Source organism: Chiloscyllium plagiosum, unplaced genomic scaffold (genome assembly GCF_037043375.1).
Source record: "Chiloscyllium plagiosum isolate Xiang-an unplaced genomic scaffold, Cpla_swu_hap1 HiC_scaffold_42, whole genome shotgun sequence".
Taxonomy (NCBI): Eukaryota; Metazoa; Chordata; class Chondrichthyes; order Orectolobiformes; family Hemiscylliidae; genus Chiloscyllium; species Chiloscyllium plagiosum.
Genome location: NW_028270180.1, coordinates 34,159,825 through 34,186,507, shown reverse-complemented (window position 1 = coordinate 34,186,507; position 26,683 = coordinate 34,159,825). Strand labels below are relative to the sequence as shown.

General features: G+C 43.8%; 1 protein-coding gene across 1 annotated transcript in view; it reads right to left on the bottom strand.

Annotated features, from left to right (window-relative positions):
- Positions 1-22,652, bottom strand: part of LOC122542643 (BPTI/Kunitz domain-containing protein) — a 46,224-nt gene extending 23,572 nt beyond the window's left edge. Inside the window, exon 1 of the mRNA XM_043680639.2 lies at positions 22,470-22,652. Within this exon, the coding sequence (XP_043536574.1) occupies positions 22,470-22,554 (85 nt within the window). The 5' untranslated portion in view covers positions 22,555-22,652. The remainder of the gene's footprint in view (positions 1-22,469) is intronic.
- Between the last annotated feature and the right edge of the window lie 4,031 nt (positions 22,653-26,683).

The window sequence follows — 26,683 nt, the reverse complement described above, 5'->3', positions numbered from 1 at the left end:
GCATCACCAACCCAAAGAAACCCAAACATATAAATAGAAAGCAGGAATTTTCAGCATTGCTTTGCCTGAGGCCCACAGAAGATGTTACCTAGTAGGGTAACAAAATGTCTGGAAATGAACCTTCCAGCTCAGCAGGCAAACCTACATCCAAGCGATAGGAACAGACAGTATGGGAAGGTATTTAGTTGGGGTAAAGGAAATTATATTGCTCTTAGACAGGAGCTGTGGAGTATAAATTGGGAACAATTGTTCTACAGGAAATATACAACAGAAATGTGGAGGCTGTTTAAGGAACATTTGTTGCGAGTGTTGGACAACTTTGTCCCACTGAGACAGGCAAGGAATGGGAAGGTGAAGGAGCCTTGGATGACAAGAGAAGAGAAGTTTTTTGTCAAGAGAAAGAAGAAAGCTTGCTTAAGGTTGAGGAAGTAAGGATCTGGCACAACTTTAGAAGATTTCAGAGTAGCTAGGAAAAAACTAAAAAATGGATTGAGAAGAGCTAGGAGGGGGCCTTGGTGGGAAGGATGAGAGAAAACCCAAAGGTATTCTACATGTAGGTGAGGAAAAAGAGAATGATCAGAGAGAGAATAGAGCTGATCAGGGATACTGGAGGGAACTTTTGCCTGGAGTCTGAAGAGGTAGGGGAGGAAGGAGAAAGTCATGTCTCATAAGCCTTATTGCATTCTTTGAGGATGTGACAAGACAAGGATGTGGTGTTTATGGATTTCAATAAGGCATTTGATAAGGTCCCCCATAGTTGGCTCTTTCAGAAAGTTAGGAGGTATGGGATACAGGAACATTTGATTGTCTGGATACAGAATTGGCTGGCCGAAAGAAGATAGGGAGTGGTAGTGGATGGAAAATATTCTGCCTGGAGGTCGGTGACCAGTGGTGTCCTGCAGGGATCTGTTCTTGGGCCACTGCTCTTTGTACTTTTGATAAATGACTTGGATGAAGAAGTGGAAGGGTTAGTAAGTTTGCCAATAACGTAAATTTTGGTGGTGTTGTAGATAGTGTCGAGGGTGATTGCAGGCTATAACAAGACATTGACAGGATGCAGAGCTGACCAGAGAAGTGGCAGATGGAGTTCAATTTGGATAAATGTGAAGTGATTCATTTTGGAAGGTTGGATTTGATTGCTAAATGAAAGGTTAAAGACAGGATTCTTGACAGTGTGGAGGAACAGCAGGATCTTGGGGTACACATACAAAGATATGTCAAAGTTGCCACCCAAATTGATAGGGTTGTTAAGAAGACGTATGATGTGTTGGCTTTCATTAGCGGGGGATTGAGTTTAAGAGCCATGAGGTTTTGCTGCAGCTCCACAAAACCCTGGAATATTATGTCCAGTTCTGGTCACTTCATTATAGGAAAGATGCAGATACTTTAGAGGGGGTACAGAGGAGATTTCCCACGATGCTGCCTGGATTGGAGGGCTGGTCTTATGAAGAGAATTTGAGTGAGCTCAGGCTTTTCACATTGGAGAAAAGAAGGAAGAGAGGTGACTTGATAGTGGTGTACAAAGTAATGAGAGGCATAGTTAGAGTAGGTAGCCAAAGACTGTTCTCCAGGGCAGAAATGGCAGTCACAAGGAGTCATCATTTTAAGGTGATTAGAGGAAGATTTAGGGGAGATGTTTAGGTCGGTAGGTAGGTTCTTTACGCAGAGAGTGGTGGGTGCATGGAATGCATTGCCAGCGGTGCAAGTAGAGTCAGAGACTTTAGGGACATTTAAGCGACTGCTAGACAAGAATATAAAAGAAGTAGGAGTATACTTAAGAGGGAAATCAGGAGGGCAAAAAGGGGACATGAAATAGCTTTGGCAAATAGAATTAAGGAGAATCCAAAGGGTTTTTACAAATACATTAAGGACAAAAGGGTAACTAGGGAGAGAATAGGGCCCCTCAAAGATCAGGAGAATCGACGTTTCGGGCATAAGCCCTTCTTCAGGAATGAGAAGAAGGGCTTATGCCCGAAACGTCGATTCTCCTGTTCCCTGGATGCTGCCTGACCTGCTGCGCTGTTCCAGCAACACATTTTCAGCTCTGATCTCCAGCATATGCAGACCTCACTTTCTCCACTCAAAGATCAGCAAGGTGGCCTTTCTGTGGAGCCGCAGAAAATGGGAGAGATACTAAATGAGTATTTTGCATCAGTATTTACTGTAGAAAGGATATGGAAGATATAGACTGTAGGGAAATAGATGGTGACATCTTGCAAAATGTCCAGATTACAGAGGAGGAAGTGCTGGATATCTTAAAACGGGTAAAGGTGGATAGATCCCCAGGACCTGATCAGGTGTACCCTAGAACTCTGTGGGAAGCTAGAGAAGTGATTGCTGGTACTCTTGCTGAGATATTTGTATCATCGATAATCACAGGTGAGGTGTCAAAAGACTGGAGGTTGGCAAACGTGGTGTCACTGTTTAAGAAGGATGGTAAGGACAGGCCAGGGAACTATAGACCAGTAAGCCTGACCTCAGTGGTGGGCATGTTGTTGGAGGGAATCCTGAGGGACAGGGTGTACATGTATTTGGAAAGGCAAGGACTGATTAGGGATAGTCAACATGACTTTATGTGTGGGAAATCATGTCTCACAAACTTGATGGAGTTTTTTGAAGAAGTAACAAAGAGGATTGATGAGGGCAGAGTAGTAGATATGATCTATATGGACATTGACAAGGTTCCCCATGGGAGACTGATTAGCAAGGTTAGATCTCATGAAATACAGGGAGAACTAGCCATTTGGATACAGAACTGGCTCAAAGGTAGAAGACAGAGGTTGGTGGTGGAGGGTTGCTTTTCAGACTGGAGGCCTGTGACCAGTGGAGTGCCACAAGGATCGGTGCTGGGTCCTCTACATTTTGTCATTTACATAAATGATTTGGATGCGAGCATAAGAGGTACAGTTAGTAAGGTTGCAGATGACACCAAAATTGGAGGTGTAGTGGACAGCGAAGAGGGTTACCTCAGATTACAACAGGATCTGGACCAGATGGGCCAATGGGCTGAAAAGTGGCAGATAGAGTTTAATTCAGATAAATGCGAGGTGCTGCATTTTGGGAAAGCAAATCTTAGCAGGACTTATACACTTAATGGTAAGGTCCTAGGGAGTGTTGCTGAACAAAGAGACCTTGGAGTGCAGGTTCATAGCTCCTTGAAAGTGGAGTCACAAATAGATAGGATAGTGAAGAAGGTGTTTGGTATGCATTCCTTTATTGGTCAGAGTATTGAGTAAAGGAGTTGAGAGGTCATGTTGTGGCTGTACAGGACATTGGTTAGGCCACTGTCAGAATATTGCATGCAATTCTGCTTTCCTTCCTATCGGAAAGATGTTGTGAAACTTGAAAGGGTTCAGAAAAGATTTACAAGGATGTTGCCAGGGTTGGAGGATTTGAGCTATAGGGAGAGTCTGAACAGGCTGGGGATGTTTTCCTTGGAGCGTCGGAGGCTGAGGGTGACATTAAAGAGGTTTACAAAATTATGAGGGGCATGGATAGTGTAAATAGGCAAAGTCTTTTCCCTGGGGTCAGAGAGTCCAGAACTAGAGGGCATAGGTTTAGGGTGAGAGGGGAAAGATATAAAAGAGACCTAAGGGGCAACCTTTGCACACATAAGGTGGTATGGGTATGGAATGAGCTGCCAGAGGAAGTGGTGGAGGCTGGTACAATTGCAACATTTAAGATACATTTGGATGGGTATATGAATAGGAAGGGTTTGGAGGGATATGGGCCGGGTGCTGGCAGGTGGGACTAGATTGGGTTGGGATATCTGGTTGGCATGGACGGGTTGGACCAAAGGGTCTGCTTCCATGCTGTACGTCTCTATGACTCTATATGGACAGCAATAAATTGAAGAGTGTGTCGGTTAGGTTGATCTTAGATTAAGATAAATGCTTGCCACAACATCGTGGGCCAAAGGGCCTGCAATGTGCTGAACTGTTCTATGCTCTATGTAAATCCTGCCTCAGACTTACACATTCTCCAAGTCAGGATGGTGAGTAGCTTGGAGGTGAAGTTGAAGGTGTGGGTGTTCCCATGTATTTGTGCCCTTGTCCTTCCAGATGCAAGTGGTTGTGGGTTTGAAAGGTGCTGCCTTAGGATCTTTGATGAATTTCTGCAGTGCGTCTTGTGGATAACATACACTGCTGCTACTGAGCATCGGTGGTGGAAGATAGAACATAGAATATAGAACATTACAGTGCAGTACAGGCCCTTCAGCCGACCTTCAGCATGTTGTGCCGACCTGTGGAGTCAATCTGAAGCCCATCTAACCTACAATTCCATTCTCATCCATATGCCTATCCAATGACCATTTAAATGCCCTTAAAGTTGGCGAGTCTACTACTGATGTAGGCAGTACATTCCACGTCCCTACCACTCCCCGAGTAAAGAACTTACCTCTGACATCTGACATATCTATCACCCCTCAATGTAAAGCCATGTCCCCTCGTGCTAGCCATCGGCATCTGAGGAAAAAGGCTCTCACTGTCCAACCTATCAAACCCTCTGATTATCATATATGTCTCAATTAAGTCACTTCTCAACCTCTCTAATGAAAACAGCCTCAAGTCTCTTAGCCTTTCCCAAAAGACCTTCCAGGCAACATCCTAGTAAACCTCCTCTTAACCCTCTTCAAAGCTTCCACACCCATCTAGAATGCAGTGACCAGAACTGTACGCAATACTCCAATGTGGCCACACCAGAGTTTTGTACAGCTGCAGCATGATCTCATGGTTCCAAAGCTCAATCCCTCTACCAATTAAAGCTAACACACCATATGTAATCTTAACAGCCCTCACAACCTGGGTGACAACTTTCAAGGATATATGTACCGGGGCACGGAGATCTCTCTTCTCATCTATACTACTAATACACTATCTTAGCATTAGCCCAATATGCTTTATTACTGTTACTCCTTCCAAAGTGAATCACCTCACACTTTTCCTCATTAATTTCCATTTGCCATCTCTCAGTCCAGCTCTGCAGCGTATCTATGTCTCTCTGCAACTTAGAACATAGAGTCACAGAGATATACAGCATGGAAACAGACCCTTCATGCTTCATCATTATCCACAACTCTACTGACCTTTGTGTCAACTGCAAATTTACTAACCCATTCTTCTATGCCCTTATCCAGTTCATTTATAAAAATGACAAACAACAGTGGCCCCAAACAAATCCTTACAGTACACCACTCGTAACTGAACTCCAGGATGAATATTTCCCATCACCCACCACCCTCTGTCTTCTTTCAGCTAGCCAACTTCTGATCCAAACCATTAAATCACTTTCAATCCCATGCATCCCTATTTTGTGGGGAATAGTGGGGAACCTTATCAAATGCCTTACTGAAATCCATATACACCATATCAACCACTTTACCCTCATCCACCTATTTGGTCACCATCTCAAAGAATTCAGTAAGGTTTATGAGGCATGACCTACACTTCACAAACTGTGTTGACTATCCCTACTCAACTTATTTCTTTCTGGATGATTATAAGTCCTATCTCTTATAACTCTTTCCAATAATTTATCCACAACCAAAGTAAGGCTTACAAGTCTATAATTACCGGGGCTGTCTCTATTCCCTTTCTTGAACAAGGGGACAACATTTGCTATCCTCCAGTCTTCTGGCACTACTCCTGTAGACAATGACGACATAAAGATCAAAGCCAAAGGCTCTGCAAACTCCTCCCTGCCTTCCCAGAGAATCTGAGGATAAACCCCATCTGGCCCAGGGGACTTATCTATTTTTACACTTTTCAGAATTGCTAACATCTCCTCCCTATGCACCTCAATCTTATCTAGTCTAGTAGCCTATATCTCAGTATTCTCTTTGACCACATTGTCTTTTTCCAGTGTGCATACTGACAAAAAGTATTCATTTAGCACTTCTCCTATCTCCTCGGACTCAACGCACAATTAGCACTACAATGCTTGATTGACCCTAATCTTACTCCAGTCATTCTTTTATTCCTGATACACCTGTAGAAAGCCTTAGGGTTTTCCTTGATCCTAGCTACCAATGACTTCTCATGTCCCTTCGTGGCTGCTCTTAGCTCTCTCTTTAGGTCTTTCCTGGCTAACTTGTAACTCTCAAGCACCCTAACTGAGCCTTCATGTCTCATCCTAACATAGGTCTTCTTCTTCTTCCTCTTGACAAGGGATTCAAGTTCCTTAGTAAACCACAGCTTCCTCACTCTGCAACTTCCTTTTTGCCTGACAGATACATACTTATCAAGGACACGCAGTAACTGGTCCTCAAATAAGCTCCACAGTTCAATTGTGCCCATCCCCTTCAGTTTCCTTCCATCCTATGCATCCTAAAACTTGCCTAATCGCATCATAATTGCCTTTCCCATAGCTATAACTCCTGCCCTGTGGCATATACCTATCCTTTTCCATCACTAAAGTAAATGTAGCTGAATTGTGGTCACTGTCACCAAAGTGCTCACCTACCTCCAAATCTAACACCGGGCCAGGTTCATAACCCAGTAATGAACCTTGTTGGCCTATCTTCATACTGTGGCAGGAAACCATCTTGCACAGATTTGACAAAAACTGACCCATCTGAAGTGCTTGAAATATAGTATTCCCAATCAATATTTGGAAATTTTAAGTTCCCCCATAACAACTATCCTGACACTGTTGCTCCTATTGAGGATCATCTTTGCTATCCTATCCTCTACATCTCTGGAACTATTCAGAAGCCTATAGAAAACTCCCAACAGGGTAACCTCTCCTTTCCTCTTTCTAATCTGAGCCCATATTACCTCAGTCAATGAGTCTTCAAACGTCTTTTCTGCCACTATAATACTGTCCTTGACCATCAATGCCACACCTCCCCCTCTTTTACTATTTTCTCTGTTCTTACTGAAACATCTAAATCCTGGAACTTGCAACAACCATTCCTGTCCCTGCTCTACCCACGTCTCCAAAATGGCAACAACATCGAAATCCCAGGTACCAACCCATGTTGTAAGTCACCCACCTTATTCTGGATGCTCCTGGGATTGAAGTAGACACACTTCAAATCAACTTCTTGCTTGCTTGTGCTTTCTTGCGCTCTTGAAATCTTAGCTCTGACTTTGCTACTCTCAACCTCCTGTGTACTCGAACTACAATTTAGATTCCCATCCCCCTGCTGAATTAGTTTAAACCCTCCCAAAGACCATTGGCAAAATTCCCCCAGGATATTGGTACCCTTCTGGTTCAGGTGTAAACCATCCTGTTTGTAGAGGTCCCACCTGGTCCACAATGAGCCTGGTGTCTGAAACCCTCTCTCCTGCTCCATCCCTGGAGGCACGTGTTCAACTCCTCTCTTTCCCTATTCCTTGCTAGTGGCACAGGCAACAAACCAGAGATAAGCACTCTGTTTGTTCTAGCTCTAAACTTCAACCCTAACTCCCCAAATCTCTGCCTTAAATCCCCATCCCTTTTCCTACCTATGTCGTTGGTACCTATGTGGACCATGACTTGGAGCTGCTCCCCTCCTTCTAAAGGATCCAGAAAACAAGTTCTGAGACATCACAAACCCTGGTAACTGGGAGGTAACACATCAACCGTAAGTCTCTCTTGTTCCCACAGAACCTTCCATCTGTCCCCCTAACAATGGAGTCCCCAGTGACTAAGGCTCTGCTCCTCTCCCCCCTTCCCTTCTGAGCAGCAGAGACAGACTCTGTGCCAGAGACCTGTGTCCCATTTCTCACCCCTGGTAAGTCAACGCCCCAATAATATACAAAATGGTATACTTGTTGTTGAGGGGAACGGCCACAGGGGATCCCTGCACTGCCAGCCAGTTCCCTTTCCGTCCCCTGACGATAACCTTCTTCTTTTACCTGAGGTGTGCCTACCTCCCTATAACTCTTCTCAATAATCCACTCCACCTGCCGAATGATCCAAAGTTCATCCAGCTCCAGATATGGATATTTGCGGATGTGCTGCAACTCAAGCAGCTGCTTGCCCTGGATGGTATCATGTTTCTTGTGTGTTTTGGAGCTGTACCCTTTCAGGCAAGTGGAGAGTATACCGTCACATTCCTGCCTTGTGCCTTGTGGATAGTGCCTCCTGAAGAAGGGCCTGTGCCCGAAACGTCGAATCTCCTGTTCCCTGGATGCTGCCTGACCTGCTGTGCTGTTCCAGCAATAAAGTTTCAACCTTGTGGATAGTGGACAGGCTTTGGGAGTCAGGAGGTGAGCCACTTGCCATCGTATTCCTAGATACATAGATTCATAATTTTATGAATCTATGTTCATCTTGTCTATAGCCCTCATACTTTTGGTAAATTTGAAGTCAGGATGTAGTTTACTAAACTGTCTGAACTGCTAATATTAATGCAGGTTCATGTTTAAATATTGCAAACATGTCATTGATGTATTGGAAGGGATGGGATATTCATGGTCATTCAATCATGTTTCTCAGGGTAACCAACAAAGTTATTATCAAAAACTGTACTTGAAGCTTATCCCAATGTGCAGTCTACCTCAGATTACCTTGGAATAAGTTCTCTCAAAAATTTGATAAAGAGATAAAGCTAACTGTTTCATCTTGTTACCTTACAGGAAATACGAGACATTCTTTTCTAACAAGATGCTGCTGTCAAGCCAAAAGGTCATTCTGCCTCCACACAAATGAGTAATGTAATCTGAATTTCAGTGTCAGTGTGGCATCATGTACATCAGGTCATACATACTACAGACTACCTGATTGTATCAAGCAGCCAGTGTTCCTTTGATTGCTCACAGTTGGCAGTCTATAAACTGGGTTCAACCAGCCCTTTTTTGCAAAATGCAAAACATTGGGTCCAGCACCAGAAGTGATTTTACTACTGGATGACATTTACTACATGATCCAAACTTTGCTAAGAATTACACCAGAAACCAACTTAAGATTCTCAGTCTGGCTCACAGTGTAATTCATTTTCACTTGCTGGAAGCTACACGATAACACAACACAAATGACCATGTTCTTTAAACGGTGAAAATATGCAGCATGCTGCTGTGCAGAAGGACCTGGGTACATTTGTTTTTGAATTGCAAAATGTTGGTTTACAGGTACAACAGATAATTAGAAAGGCAGTGGAATATTGTCCTTCATTGCTAGAGGGATGGAGTTTAAAAATATGGAGGTTATGCTGCAGCTGTATAGGGTGCTGGTGAGGCCACACCTGGAGTACTGTGCACAGTTTTGGTCTCCTTACTTGAGAAAGAAAGTATTGGCACTGGAAGGGATGCAGAGGAGGTTCACTGGGTTGATTCCAGAGTTGAGAGAATTGGCTTATGAGGAGAAATTTAGTAAACTATGCTCTTTGGAATTAAGAAGAATGAGGGGGGATCTTATAGAAACATGTAAAATTATGAAGGGAATAGATTAGATAGAAGCAGGGAGGTTGTTTCCACTGGCAGGTGAAATTGGAAGTAGAGGCCATAGCCTCAAAATAAAGGAGAGCACATTTAGGACTGAGTTGAGGAGAAACCCCTTCACCCCAGAGGTTGTGAATCTGTGGAATGTCCTGCCCAATGAAGCAGTTGAGGCTACCTCAAGAATGTTTTTAATACAAAGATAGATAGATGTTGAACAGTATAGAAATTAAGGGTTATGATGAACAGGTGAGTAAGTGGAGCTGTGTCCACAAAACATCAGCCATGACCTTATTGAATGGTGGAGCAGACTCAACACTCCAGACGACTTATGTTTTTATGTTCTTTGTCAGGAAAAGGAATTTGTTTATACATTACACCTTTTTCATTGAGGAAGCCATCATGGAGACTGTTAATCCCTGCTGCATTCCCCATGGCAATGCCCTAATCAATCAAGATTGAACTTCCTGGTCTTGTCTTTTCAGCTAACAATTCCTGCCATTTTCCCACGTTAACTATTGAGCAACAAATCAGCAGCCCTGTTCTCAAGCTGCACAAGTCACTGTTCCCTTTCTAAGTTTTTATTTGGCAACCAAGTCCTGATGAGTACAAGTTCAAAAAATGTCAACTCTCTGTCCTTATTTATATGCTTTTAAGATAACTTATCCACTCTTGTATTTGTTCTTCTTGAGACAATGGACAACATTCTAAGTTTCTCACCATTTTGAACATTCTCTGGTTTAATCTTCTTTAGTCCAAATTGAATAAGTTCACACTTATCCACATTGATCTCTAACTGTTAGAGTTTCACCCACTCATTTACTCCATCAATGTTCCTTTGCAATTTACAGTTCCCTCCCACACTATTTTCCGTTGCATCCTAACTTGGGAAATCATATGTATGGCTCAGCATTCCTTCATGTGAATCAATAATAAACCAGGCCTCAAGGAACTGACTTGAAGAATCTTCAGTTGGAGAATTTGTTATAACAGGTCACCTCCTCCACTGCAATCAGTTGTGGTTGGACTTTGGACTTTGGATGGTTACACAGCCTGACACCTCATTAAAAGCCCTCTATACCTGTGACTCACAGGATTCTCTTGCTAGCTCACTGGACATCTGTACACTTGGCGATAGCTTTGTGTATTGTGTAAACAAAGATTTGTTACAGGAAACCACGGCAATAAGACAACGAGAGCACTCCTAGTAACAGGGATTGTGTGTGTACCACTGACGCTGTAAAATGGATATACAGCATCTTTGGAAGTGTCAAGAATTCAAACCTGTCACCATCCTACTCACTAAATATTCTTATATAAGGAAACCAGTTGATTTCCAGGCATTTGTTGATACTATCAAAGGGTTCCTGGGTTTGAGTTGTTAAATGGAAGTGAAGAAGGTAAGAATTTAAAAGAGGAGAAAGTGAGGTCTGCAGATGCTGGAGATCAAAGTTGAAACTTTATTGCTGGAACAGCACAGCAGGTCAGGCAGCATCCAGGGAACAGGAGATTCGACGTTTCGGGCACAGGCCCTTCTTCAGGAATGAGCAGAGAGTGTTCAGCAGGAGAAGATAAAAGGTAGGGAGGAGGGACTTGGAGGAGGGGAGTTGGAAATGTGATAGGTGGAAAGAGGTCAAGGTGAGGGTGATAGGTCGGAGTAGGGTGGAGGCGGAGAGGTCAAGAAGAAGACTGCAGGTCAGGAAGGCGGTGCCGGGCTGGAAGGATCCGGCTGAGACAAGGTGGGGGGAGGGGGGATGAAGAAACTGGTGAAGTCCAAGTTCATCCCCTGCGGTTGGAGGGTTCCCAGTCGGAAGATATTTTTACTCAGTGGCTGCTGCTCCACCTGCAGAATTTGGATGGGTTAGTTTTAATTTGTTAAAGGTTTATTCTCCAAATTCCCTTTGGTTATTCTCTCTGTATTCTCAAATTCATTTCTCCAGCACTGCTTTCATCCATTTTTATGGCCAGGTTAATCTCGCATATCCTTTCGCCTCCCAGGAGAGTAACTCACCTTTAGCCCATAGTTCATAGTCAAAAATCACACAATGCCGGGTTATAGTCCAATAGGCTTATTTGAAACCGTAAGCTTTCAGAACCCCACTCCTTCCTCAGTGAAAGAGAATACATTGGACACAGAATTCATAAGTAAAAGATCAAAAGGTCATACAACTTATGCAAATGTATTGAACAAACCTAGATGGCTACCACGTCTTTAATCAGTAAGAATGGAGGTGCAGGTTTTCGATTGATTAATATCTAAGTCCCTGAATTTCTTTCAAGTCAGTGCCCCAAAATAACTTAAGGTTTTATCAGTATATAGTTGACATCTCAGGTCAGACAATGCATTTTACATGTGAGGCCTTGTTTCAAGTCTGTGTCTCAACCTGGAGTCAAACTGATTTTATTTCCAAAGTAGGAATTTATAAAACATCGATTGCAGATTGTGTACATTTTGAACCACATAGAATGTTTCTGCAAATACAAATTCACCCCATAGACTCATATGTGTGTGTGCATGTATGCGTGTGTGAGAGAGAGAGAGACAGAGAGAAAGAGAGTGCATGTGGGAGAGAGAGGAGGGAGAGAGTGAGAGAGTGCAGGTGGATGGGGGTGTGTTTGTGTCTGTGTGTGTGCGTGCACGCAGACTTGAGAGAGTGTGTGTATGCTTGAAAGGGAGTGTGTGTGTGTGTGTACATATGAGTATAATCATACATTTGAGTGTGTGTGAGGGTGTGTGCTTGAGAGAGAGTGTGCATGAGTGTGAGGGAGTATTTGTGAGAGAGTGTGCGTGAGTGCAAACGTGTGTGTGAATGTGAGTGTGTATGTGTATGAGAGAGAGTCTGCGTGAGTGTGTGAGAGAGTGTGTGCATGTGTCTGTGTGTGTGTATGTGTAACAGTGTACAGTGTGGTGGGGTCATCTGTCATGTGACATGAACCTCAGATCCAGGTTGAGGCCAACTTCATCGGTACCGAACTTGGCTATCAGCCTCTGTTTGGCAACTGTGTTATTGCATGTTCCGAGGTCCACCTCGGAAGACGTTTACCCGAAGATCCAAAGCTGAATGTCTTTGACTGCTGAAGTGTTCCCTGACTGGAAAGGAATATCCCGGTCTGGCGGGATATGCAGTTGTGCGGTGTCCATTCATCCGTTGTTGTAGCATCTGCATGGTTTCGCCAATGTACCGTGCCTCGGGAAATCCTTGCCTGCAGTGTATGAGACAGACAACACTGGCTGAGTCACCACACACGGTGAGTGGTGTCCCCATGTGTAATGGTAGTATCCATGTCAATGTTCTGATATGTCTTGCAGTGGTTGCCATGACAGGGTGTACAGTGTCTATTCCTGATGAATGCCCGAAATGTCTATTTTCCTGCTTCTCGGATGCTGCCTGACCTGCTGTGCTTTTCCAGCACCACTCTAATCTAAACTCTGGTTTCCAGCATCTGCAGTCCTCACTTTTACCTGTACAGTTGTGGTCAATTTTGTCCTGAAGGCTAGGTAGTTTGCTGAGAACAATGGTCTGCTTAAAGTTTGGAGATTGTTTAAAGGTAAGAAAATCTTGGCAAGGTGTTCATCCTCATCGATAATGGTTTACAGGCTGTGAAAAACGTGGCATAGTTCCTCTACTCCTGGGAAGTACTTGGTGGAGTGGGAGGGGGAGTTGAAGTATTCAGCCACAGGGCGGTAGGGTTGTTTAGTGTGTGTGACGACGAAGGGTATCCTATCAGTCGTATGCCATTTTTGTCTTCTGAGGAGGTCAACTGGGATCTTGGGTTTATGTCACACTACAGGTGACCCCACCACACTATATACACATATACACATTCACACACACTCTCTCACACAAACACACCCACTCACACAGACCTTCTCTCATATACACACACACTCTCTCTCTCACTCACAGGCATATATGCCCTCACATCATGCACACACATTCTCACATACACTCACACACATGTACACTCTCACATACACTCACACTCATATACTCCCTCACACACACACTCTCTCTTAAGCGTATACACACTCTCTCTTTTCCACACAGACACAAGCACACACACTTTCTCTTTCTCACACACATGCACACACACATATAAATCTACAGGGTGAATTTGTATTTGCAGATTTATATTTGCAGATACAATCTGTGTTGTTCATAAAGCATATGACCTGTAGACAGTGAGAAAGTGAGGACTGCACATGCTGGAGGTCAAAGTTGAAAAGTGTAGTGCTGGAAAAGCACAGCCAGTCATACAGCACCTAGCAGGAAAGTCGATGTTTCGAGCATATGCTCTTCTTCAGGAATGTGGGGGAGGTCCAAGGAGGCTGAGACCCCACCACCAGAGATACATTTCCCTTCCCACTACTATCTGTGTACTGCAGAGACCATTCCCTCTGTGGCTCCCTTGTTAGGTCCATGCCCCCACCAACCCACCCTCCACTCCTACCAATTTCCTATGCTGCCACAAGATGTATAAAACCTGCACCCCCCACCCGCCCCCCCCCCCACCTCCATCCAAGGACCCACATCCAGCAGAGATTTTCCTGCACCTCCACACATATCATCTACTGTGTCCATTGTTCCCGATGTCGTCTCCTTGACATTGGGGAGACAGGACGCCAACTTGGGGAACATTTAGTTGGCGGCACGGTGGCACAGTAGTTAGCACTGCTGCCTCACAGCGCCAGAGACCTGGGTTCAATTCCCGCCTCAGGCGACTGACTGTGTGGAGTTTGCACATTCTCCCCTTGTCTGCGTGGGTTTCCTCCGGGTGCTCCGGTTTCCTCCCACAGTCCAAACATGTGCAGGTTAGGTGAATTGGCCATGCCAAATTGCCCGTAGTGTTAGGTGAAGGGGTAAAAATGTAGGGGAATGGGTCTGGGTGGGTTGCGCTTCGGCGGGTCGTTGTGGACTTGTTGAGCCGAAGGGCCTGTTTCCACACTGTAAGTAATGTAATGTAAAAAAAACTTTCAGAGAACATCTCTGGGACACACGCACTAAACAACCCATCGCCCCAGCTGAACACTTCAACTCCCGCTCCACCAAGGACATGCAAGTCCTGGGCCTCCTCCACCACCAGATTCTAGCCACCCAATGCCTGGAGGAAGAACGCCTCATCTTTCACTTTGGGACCCTGCAACCACATGAGGTCAATATCGATTTCACCAGTTTCGCCATCTCCTCGCCCCACCTTATTCCAAATCCAACCCTCCAACTCAGCAATGCCCTCTTGAACCACCTGTCCATCTTCCTTCCCACCGATCTGCTCCACCTTCCACTCTGACCTATCACCTTCACCCCCACCTTCATCTACCCATCGCCTTTCCAGCTACCTTCCTCCCAGTCCCACACCCCCTCCCATTTATCTCTCAGCCCCCTTGGGCCTCCCCCACCACATGAAGAGCTTATGCTTGAAATATTGACTCTCCTGCTCCTTAGATGCTGCCTGACCAGCTGCGCTTTTCCAGCACCACACTTTATGACCTGTAGACAGTCAGTCAATGTAGAATTTTATAAATCCCTACTTTGGAAAAAAAACAGACTGACTCCAGGTTGAGACACAGACTCAAAACAAGGCGTCACACCTAAAATGCATTGTTTGACCTGAGATGTCACCTTTATATTGATAAAAACTTAGGAGCAGTGACTTGAAAGAAGTTCTCGGACTTCCATATTAATCAACTGAAACCTGCATCTCCATTCTTAAATAGCCGTGTACATTTGTTCAATACATTTGCAAAAGTTGTATGATCCTTTGATCTTTTACTTCTTAATTCTGTGTCCAATGTATCCTCTCTCACTAGCTGCCTAAGAAAGGTGCAGGGCTCTGAAAACTTGTGGTTTCAAATAAATCTATTGGACTATAACCCAATATTGTGTGATTTTTGATTTTTTCCACCTCAGTCCAACACCGGCACCTCCATATCTTAGAACATAGCATAGCACAGGAACAGCCCTTCAGGCCACCTTGTCTGAGCTAACCTTGATGTCATTCTAAACTAATGCCATCTGCCTCCACATAGTCTGTATCCCTCTATTCCTTGCCTGTTCCTGCATTCGTCTATATGCCTTTTAAATATTGTGTCTACAACCTCCCCTGATAGCACATTTCAGACACCTGCCATCCTCTGCATAAAAAAAGATTCCTCACACATCTCCTTTAAACTTTTGCCAATCACCTTAAGCCTTTGCCCCCTGACATTTGTCATTTCCACCCTGGGAAAGAAACTCCGACAATCCATCCTATCCATGGCTCTCAGAAGTTTGTATACTTCTATCAGATCATCCCACAATATCTGACACTCTAGCGGAAGTTTGTCCAACCTCTCTTTGTAGCTAATACACTCCAATCCAGGCAACATCCTGGTAAACCTGTTTTGCATTCTCTCCAAGACCTCCATAACCTTCTTTTATATGGCAACCAGAACTGCACACAGTACGCTAAATGTGGCCTAACTAAAGTCTTTTACAGTTGCAATGTGCCTTGCTACATCATACTGTATGCCTTCTTTGCTATCTTACCCACTTGAGTTGCCACTTTCAGGGAGATATGCAATTGTACCACAAGATCCCCCTGAATATCAATACTCCTAAGGGTCCTGCTATTTACTGTATACTATGCATTTGACCTCCCAAAATGAAATACTTCACATTTGTTCTGCCCAACTTTCCAACTGGTCTGTATCCTTGTATACCCTTTGACAATTGTCTTCACTATCCACAACTCCACAAATGTTTGTGTCATCTGCAAACTTACTAGTCAGACCATCTACATTTTTATTAAAACTATTTATATATATTATGAAAAACAATAGTCCCAGCACTGATCCTTGTAAAACATTACTGATCACAGACCTCCAGTCAGAAAAACACCCTTCCCTGACTACTTTCTGTCTTCTATGGCCAAGCCAATTTTGTAACCAACGTACCAGGCCAATTCACCATGGATTGCATGTGACTTAATCTTCTTGACCAGCCTGTCATGTGGGACCTTGTCAAATACTTTAGTAAAATCCACGTAGAAAACATCCACTGCCCCACCCTTATCTTTGTCACTTCCTCAAAAAACTCAATCAAATCTGTGAGATAAGACCTTCCCCACATAAAGCCATGCTAGCTATTCCTAATATGTTCATTCTTCTCCAAATGGCATTAAGAATTTTCTCCAATTTTTTTTCCCTATTGCTATTGTAAGGCTCACCAACTTATTACATCCTGGATTATCCCTGTTACACTTCATCAACAGCAAAATGACATTGGCTATTTGCCAGTCTTCTGGGACCTCATCTGAGGCTAAAGAGGACACATGGCAATCTCCTCTCTCATATCCTTCACAGCCTATCAGGTCCTGGGGACTTATTTACTGTAAGACACCCAACACCACCCCCTTAGAAATATTGACATGCCCCAGAATATCAACATATTCCTCCCAAACCTTATCATCATCCTTGGTAGCCATGACGTAGAGGTGCTGGTGTTGGACTGGGTTGGACAAAGTTAAAAATCACACAGCACCAAGTTACAGTCTAATAGGTTTATTTGGAACCACTAGCTTTCGGAGAGCTGCTTCTTCATCAAACTGTCCAGTCTTCAAGACAACATCGACCACAACACAATACAACCCTGTCATGGCAACCACTGCGAGACATGTCAGAATGTCATCAAAGATGATACCATTACACGTGGGGATACCACCCACCATGTACGTGGCAAACACTTGTGGCTTGGCCAACATTTTCTATCTCTGCCATCCTATCCATGCTGCAAGGATGTCACAAGGCAAAGTACATTGACGAAACCAAGCAGATGTCACGACACCAGATGAATGGACACTGCTCAACAATTGCCAGACAGGGGTGTTCCCTCCCAGTTAGGGAACACTTCAGCGGTCAGGGACATTCGGCCTTAGATCTTCGGGTGACCATCCTCCAAGGCGGACTTCGGGATACGCAACAATGCAGTCACTGAGCAGAGCCTGATAGTCAAGTTTTGGTACCAATGGGGATGGCCTCAACTGCAATCTTCAGTTCATGTCACACTACAGGTAACCCCACTACACTATACACACACATACACACACACTCTTACACATGATTACACTCACACTCATACAGACCCTCTCTCAGACACACGCACTCCCCCACACTCATGCACACACCCTCTCACAGGCATATACTCTGTCACATTCGCGCATACGCACACTCTCTCTCTCACTCACTTTCTCTCCCTCACATGCATATACACACATATGAGACAGAGTTGGAGATCAGAGTTGAGAGTGTGTTGATGGAAAAGCACAGCAGGTCAGGCAGCATCCCAAGAACAAGAAAATCAACGTTTTGGGCTGGAGCCCTCCATCAAGAATCAAAATTTGTTCAAAAAGCACACAATCTTGTAGGTAGTCAGTCCATGTGACATTTTATTAATTCCTACTTTGGAAATAGAACCAGTCTGACTCAAGGTTGGAATAAAGACAGACTCTAACCTCACATCTTTAATGCATTGTCTGAGCTGAGATATCACTCTTTTTTCTATAAAATCTTAACTTATCTCGGGAATGTGACTTGAAATAAGTTCTGGGATTTACAATTTGATCACTCGAAACCTGTATCCCCATTCGAAGTGACTAAAGACTTAACAGCAATCTAGTTTTGTTCAATACATTGCATCATTTGTATGACACATTGATCTTTTACGGTAAATTCTGTGTCCTATGATCCTGCCCCACTAGCTACCTGATGAAGGAGCAGTGTTCCGAAAGCTAGTGCTTCCAAATAAACCTATTGGACTATAACTGGTGTCATGTGATTTTTAACCTTCTCTTTGGTGAGTACCAATGTGAAGTGCTCATAAAGGACCTCACACATTTCTCCTGTTTCCATACATAAACTCCCTCCTTTGTCTTTGACTGTACTTACCCTTTCCCTCGCTACCCTCTTGCTCTTAATATACCTATAAAATGCCTTGAGATTCTCCTTAATTTTAATAGCCTTTATGACCCTTCTGCCCATCCTGGCTTCGTGGTTAGTACTGCTGCCTCATAGTATCATGGACCCAGGTTCGATTCCACCCTTGGCTGACTGTGTGAAATTTGCACATTCTCCCTTGTCTGCATGAGTTTCCTCTGGGTGCTCCGGTTTTCTCCCACCGTCTAAAGACGTATAGATGGATTGGCCATGCTAAATTGCCCCCCCTGTTCACAGATGCATAGGTTAGGTGGGTTAGCTATGGGAAATGCAGTGCTACAGGGAGATGGTAAGGGAGTGGATCTGAGGAAAGACCTTGCTTACTCACCCTATCCATGCCCCACATGATTTTATAAACCTCTATAACATTACCCCTAAGTCTCCGACGCTCCAGGGAGAAGAGCCCCAACCTATTCAGCCTCTCCCAAAACTTAACTCTCCAACCTTGGCAACATCCTTGTTAATCTTTTCTGAACCCTTTCAAGTTTAAAACAAGTTTCCCACAGCAGGTTGTCCTGTGAATGCACCCTAAGCTATCCTCAAGCTACTATTGCACAGCAATACTGACATAGAGATAGCCACACTAGGATGCCCGGCAATATTCATTAGTTCTGGATGTGGGTTTGCTTGCTGAACTGGAAGGCTTGTTTTCAGACATTTCATCACCATACTAGGTGAGCCTCCAGATGAAACACTGGTGGTATGGCCCACTTTCTATTTATGTGTTTAGGTTTCCTTGGGTTGGTGATGTCATTTCCTGTGGTGATGTCATTTCCTGTTCTTTTTCTCAGGGTATGGTACATGTGTTTGTTGACAGAGTTCCGGTTGGAATGGCATGCTACTAGGAATTCTCATATGTGTCTCTGTTTGGCGTGTCCTAGGATGGATGTGTTGTTCCAGTCGAAGTGATGTCCTTCCTCATCTACTAAGGCTACTAAGTAAGGCTACTAATGAGAGTAGGTCATGTCTTCTTGTGGCTAGCTGATGTTCATGTATATTGTTGACTAGTTTTCTGCCTGTTTGTCCAATGTAATATTTGTTACAGCTCTTGCAAGGTATTTTGTAAATGACATTACTTTTGCTTGTTGTCTGTATAGGATCTGTCTGAAAGTATGCCCTCCACTTCCCTGCAACGATGACTACAGTTCAAAAATTCTCCATTGGGTGCAAAGTGCTTTAAGCTGAAGTAGGTGAAAGGTACAATACAAATGAAAGTTGTTTCATTCGTGAGTATGCATTCCTGAGGCAGAAGGTAAAAAGGTGCTATGCTTGCATTGGCAGAAAAAACAGGCGAGCAATACCTGCTTACTTCCAGAATTCCCACTCATAGGAAAGTCCTCTCTCAGGTTATCACCTCAATGGATCAGGAGCTCTTGGCAAAATCTGGGATGGAATTTCGTTCTCAGTTATAGGATATATTTGTGCTGAGTATTTAATGTCTTGGAGTCTGCAATCTTGAAGCATATAGACTCCTCCCTAATGTCCTTGGCTTCGGCAAAACAGATTAATATAAATTTGATCATAGCTATTGTGTAGTCCTCCCAAGGATCCAATTCCTGAGTAACAGGGTGTTGTATGCAATGATCAGGTTAACAGTATCATTAGTAAAATACAGAATTCACTACTTGACTTAGCTGTAGTGCAGTGAGCTCTAGAATTCTCTTGTTTTAAATCAGGAGAGGCATGAATTCAAGCCCTACAATTCCAGCCTGGTGCCCCAGTGCAGTTTTGAGGGAATGCTACCATATCAGAGATACTACCTTTTGAAAGAGACTTTTAGTTAATGTGGTTATTATTGCATTCTCATGGAATAATAAGGATAGGAGCTGCATTGATATGATGTGCAGCAGGACAGGAAACAGAAAGTAGAAGTTAAGATTGTTTTCTGGACTGAATTCCCAGAGGTCAGTATTGGGACCTTTGCTTTTCCTCAGTCCTTCATGTAATGATCTAACCCTAGTGTACAGGGCACAGTTTCAATGTTTATGAATGACACACAACTTCGAAGAATTGCAAGGCAAATAGTATTAACTTCAAAAGAGCACAGACAGACTGCTGGAATGGTGCTGAAATAACATGGAGAGATGATTTAAAGTAAAGGGCACAATTCTAAAGAGGCTATAGGCACAGATGGGACTGGGTGTAAACTTGCACAAATCATTGAAGAGTGCAGGACAGGTGGAGAGGACAATTAATGACAAATAGGGATCCGTGGGCTTTCACAATAGAGGAACAGAGCACAATAATTAGAAATTTATGAATAATCTGTGTTTGGCTTTAGTTGAAACATTAAATCCAGTTCTTGGCACTGCACATCCGGAAGAATGTGACAGAAAAGGAAGGAAGGAAGTGCAGAAAAGATTCACGAGAAGGCTTCCAGGGCTGAGAGACTTCAGCAACAAGGCAGATTGGGGAAGTTAGAACAGTTCTTCTTGTAGAAGTGAAGACTGAGAGGAGATTTGATCAAGGTTTTCAAAATCATGGGGGTGTTTGGACTGAGCAGATAAGGGACAAATGATTTGTATTGGTGGATGAATCAAAAACTAGAGGGCACAGACTTAAAGTAATTTGCTTAAAAAACCTGTCAAGCGTGATTTCCTTTCAGTGAATCCATGTTGATTGGAACTAATCTAGCCAAGCTTTTCAAATGCTCAGTTATTACATTCTTAATATTTGACTCCAGCATTTTCCCCACTACCATATCAGGCTAACCGGCTTGAAATTCCTGTTTTCTCTCTCCCTCCTTTTTCAAGAAGTGAGATTACATTAGCTACTCTTCTGTCCATTGGAACTCATCCTGTGACAATAGAATGCTGGAAAACAATCACCAATGTGTCCACTAGTTCTAGGGCCACTTCCTCAAGTACCCTGGGAAGCAGAGCATCAGGCCCTGCAGACTTACTGGTTTTTAATCATATCAGTTTCCCCAATACCATTTCCTGACAAATAAGGATTTCCTTCAGTCCCTCCTTCACGCTCGAATCTCTGTCCCCATTTCTGGAATGTTATTTGTATTCTCATTCGTGAAGACAGACCAAAATTATTTGTTCAACTGATCTGCCATCTCCTTGTTGTTCATTATGTATTCACTTGATTCTAACTGTAAGGGACCTACATTTGTCTTCGCATATTCATGGAAACTTTTGCAGTCAGTTTTTGTATTCCACAAGCTTACTCTCGCATTCTATTTTCCCTTCCTGAATTGTCCTCCTCTGTTGAATTTTAAATTTCTACCGGTTCTCAGGTTTGCTGCTTTGTCTTGGCCAAGTTATATGCCCCCACTTAGGCTTTAACATTACCCCTGATTTCCCTTGTCAGGTAGGGTTGAGCCACCATCCCTGCTTTACTCTTATACTGGATAAGGATGTATAATGTTCATCCATGTGTTCTTTAAATGTGTGCCATTCCTATCCACCATCAACCCCTTAAGTAGCCTTGGCCTGCTTACCCTAGGTAATGCATGTCTCATACCATCAAAATGCACATCAAATGTGCTGTCTGAGTGTATAGTGGAGGTGGATTTAATTGTAGTCCTGTAACTTTGGGGCAGCACAGTGGCTTAGTAGTGAGTGCTGTTGCCTCTCAGCACCAGGGACCCGGGTTCGGTTCCAGTCTCAAGCAATTGTCTGTGTGGAGTTTGTACATTCTCCTCATGTCTGCGTGGGTTTCCTCTGGGTGCTCCAGTTTCCTCCACAGTCCAAAGCTGTGTAAGTCAGGTGGAATGGCTCAATTGTCCATAATGTCCAGAGATATGCACACCTGATGGATTATCCACGGGAAATGCAGGGTTGCAGGGAAAGGATGGGTCTGGGTTGGATGCGCTTTGGAGTGTCAGTGTGGATTTGATGGGTTGAATGGCCTGCTTCCACACTGTAGGGATTCTATGAACTGTTCAATGTTTGTTGGATGCAAACTGTCTACTGCTTTTCCTATACGACAACTATGACTACATTTCAGATGTGGCACTCAAGTGGGACATCTTGAAGGATGGTTTAATATATAAGCAACTTCTTTCTTTAATAATCTTGGACAGTCAGGAATATTTGATGATGTTAATACATATTTAATGCCCCATGAAGTTAAACATTGATTATCTCAGTCAGATTGTTCTTTTTCTCATTAACTACAGGACTTACCCAAAGATCTTTGACCAACGGTAAAGGCAATGAAATGGACGGCAAGCAGCCCGATACATCCAGTAAAGATGTCCAAATTCCACATGGTGTAAACGGACCTTCTGCTCTCTGTCAGTATTGTTCTTTTCCAAACTCAGTTGTTTTTCGGTTGAGAGGAAGACTGTGTTGGTCTGAAGTAAACATCTGAGTAACAAAACGTATTTGAAGCAGTGAACTTTGTCCCCACTTTGATAAGGAGGAATTAACTCATTGAACAATCAATGTATGTTATTAGTATCTGTTTAATGTTTTACCAGAGCACCACTCACGCCAGTAATTCAGTAATGATGAGGAGGCAATGGCCCAGTGGTGTTATTTTCAAACTATTCATCCAGTGTCCTTGCTAATGTTCTAATGCCAGCACAGCAGATGGGGGAGTTTGAATTCCATAAAAAATATCTGGAAGTAAGAATCTACTGATGACCATGAAACCATTGTCAATTGTCCAAAACTTGCATGTGGTTCACTAACATCCTTTGGGGAAAGAAATGTGCCATCCTCGCCTGGTCTGGCTTACATGTGACTCCAGACCACAGGCATGTAGTTCACTCTCTGTTGCCCTCTGAAATGGCCTAGCAAGCCATTCGGTTGTACCAATTGGTACAAAGTCTCAGCAAAGAAATAAAACCAGATGAACCTCCCTGCATCAGCCGAGACACCTGGAAAAGACAACAGCAAAACCCTTGTCAATCCTGCAAAGTCTTCCTAACTAATATCTGGGGGATGGTGCCAAAATCGGGAGAGCTGTCTCAAAGACTAGTTAAGCAACAGCCTGACATAGACATGCTATTGGAACATAGTTGCCAGACAATGTCCCAAACACTGCCATCACCATTCCTGGATATGTCCTGTCCAATGGGCAGGGCAGACCCAGCAAAGGTTGCAGCACAGGTATGCAGTCAGGAGGGAATCGCCCTGGAGCTCTCAACATTGACACCAAATCCCACAAGGTGTCATGGCATCAGGTTAAACATGGGTAAAGAAGCCACCTGCTGAATACTACAAACCGTCCTCACCGGCTGATGAATTAGCCTCTCCTCCATACAGTTAAACAACACTTGAAGGAAGTACTGAAGATGGCAAGGGACAAAATGTACCTGGGGAGGGGAAGAATTTCAATGTCCACTATCAAGAGTGGCCCAGCAGTAGCCATGCTGATCAAGCTGGTCAGGTCCTAAAGGACATAGCTGCTAGACTGAGTCTACTGCAGGTGGTGAGGAAACCACCAAAAGGGAAAACATACTTGACCTCTTCCTCATGAATCTATTGGCTGCAGATGCATCTCTTCATGACAATATCAGTAAGAGTGACTACCACATAAATACTTGTGGAGATGAAGTCTCACCTTCACATTGAGAATCCCTCCAGCATGTTGTGTGTCACCATCACCATATTAAATTGGATAGAATTCATATAGATCTGACAACGCAAGATTGGGCATCCATGAAGTGTTGTAGGCTATCAACAGTAGCAGAGTTGTACTCCAACACAATCTGCAAACTCATGACCTGGCATCTCTTCCTCACTCAACCATTACCATCAAGCCATAGGCTCACTCTTGGTTCAATGGAGAGTGCAAGAGGGCACACTGGAGCAGTAGCAGGTAGACCTGAAAATAAGGGGTCAACTTGTGTGCCAAACAGCATAAACAGTGAGTGATAGACAGATTTAAGCAATCCCACAATTAACAGATCAGATCTAGGTTCTGCAGTCTTCCCACATCTCATCTTGAATAATGATGAATAATTAAACAATTCACTTAGAGGAGGAAGCTTCAGAAATATCCCCATCCTCAATGTTGGAAGAGTGTAGCACGGTCAGTGCAAAAGATAAAGCTGAAGCATTCGCAGAAAACTTCAGCTGGAAATGCAACTCAGACTACACCAGTGGTCCCCAGCATTACAGATACTAGTCTTCAGCCAATTTAATTCACTCCACGTGATATCAAGAAATGATTGGAGAGACTGGTTACTGTAAAAGTTATAAGCCCCGTCAACAATAATAGTCAGAGAGTCAGACTTGTGCTCCAAAACTTGTTGTTCTCAAGGTCTTCCTGTACAGTTACAACACTAGCATCTGTCTAACAATGTGGAAAATTGCCCAGGTATGTCCTGTACACCAAAGGCAGGACAAATCCAACTCAGCCAATTACAGCCCCAACAGTCTCCTCTCGATTATCTGTGAAGTGATGGAAGTTGTCATTAACAGTGCTATCAAGCAGCACCTGCTCAGCAATAACCTGCTCAGTGACACACAGATTGGGTTCTGCCAGGTCCACTTACCTCCGTACCTCATTACAGCCTTGGTTCAAACATGGACAAAAGAGCTGAATTCCAGAGGGGAGGGGAGAGTGACAGGTCTTGACATCAAGGCCACATTCGACTGAGTGTGGTATCAAGGAGACCTTACCAAACTAGAATCAATGGGTATCAGGAGGCAAATTCTTCACTGGAAACTCCACTGGAGTCCTATCTGACACATCGGAAGATGATTGTAGTCATTGGAGGTCAGTTATCTCAACTCCAGGACATAGAGTCATAGAGATAGAATCATACAGATGTACTGCATGGTTACAGACCATTTGGTCCAACTCATCTAAGCTGACCAAATATCCTAACCTAATCTAGTCCGATTTGCCAGCACTTGGTCTATATCCCTCAAAACCCTTCCTATTCATATACCCATCCAAATATCTTTTAAATGTTGTAGTTGTAATAGCCTCCGTCACTTCCTCTGGCAGCTCATTCCATACACGCACCACCCTCTGTGTGAAAAAGTTACCACTTAGTTCCCTTTTGAATCTTTCCCCTCTCACCTTTAGTCTATGCCCTCTAATGTTAATGCTCTTCAGAAGGGTTTAAACTAATTCAGCAGGGGGATGGGAAAATAATTTGCAGTTCCAGTGTCCAGGAGGTTGAGAATAGTGAGGTCAGAAATATGGTTTCAAGGTTGCAGGAATGCACCAGCAAGCAGGAAGGTGGTTTGAAGTGTGTCTACTTCAACGCCAGGAGCATCTGGAGTAAGGTAGGTGAACTTGCAGCATGGGTTGGTATCTGGGATTTTGATGTTGTGGCCATTTTAGAGACATGGGTAGGAATGATTGTTGCAGGTTCCGGGATTTAGATGTTTCAGTAAGAACAGGGAGGATGGTAAAAGAGGGGGAGGTGTGGCATTGTTAGTCAAGGACAATGTTATGGTGGCAGAAAGGACGTTTGAGGACTCGTCTACTGAAGTAGTATGGGCTGAGGTTAGAAACAGGAAAGGAGATTTCTAGAGTTGGGAGATTTCTAGAGGCCTCCGAATAGTTCCAGAGATGTAGAGGAAAGGATAGCAAAGATGATTCTCAATAGGAGCGAGAGTGACAGGGTAGTTGTAATGGGGGGACTCTAAATTTCCAAATATTGACTGGAAATACTATAGTTTGAGTACTTTAGATAGGTCAGTTTTTATCCGATGTGTGCAGGAGGGCTTCACAGTATGCAGACAGGCCAACAATGAGGGGAGGCCACATTGGATTTGGTACTGGGGAATGAACCAGGTGTTAAGTTTGGAGGTAGGTGAGCACTTTGGTGATAGTGACCACAATTCAGTTATGCTTACTTTAGTGATGGAAAGGGATAGGTATATGCCGCAGGACAAGAGTTATAGCTGAGTGAAAGGCAACTATAATGCGATTAGGCAAGATTTAGGATGCATAGGATGGGGAAGGAAACTGCAGGAGATGGGCACAATTGAAATGTGGAGCTTATTCAAGGAACAGCTACTGCGTATCTGTGGGAAAACATCTGCTAACCCACAATAGGCCCAAAAAAGCAAAATTGGCCAAACTGTACCAAACGCACCCAGAATTCCCAAACAGGCTCACAAGCCAAATCAGACAGCCCAAGGAGACAAGGGAATACACTTCAAGCTCCCACTAACAAGACAGAGCACCACAGATATCCCAAAGCGCCAAGGGCAGTTTCACAATCCAGCAATACCAAAGCCACACAAAGAGCAGGTCAGACAGAGAAACACCAGCAAGAGCATTGATCCCCGGACAGGACAATGGAAGCACCTCACCACTTCAGAGGAGACATTAACACCTACTTGTGAAGAGGAATGGAATCATCCACACTGTCAGGATGTTGCATTGTGTGAAGGAACAGGACATTCATCTGACAACTGTTTTCCAA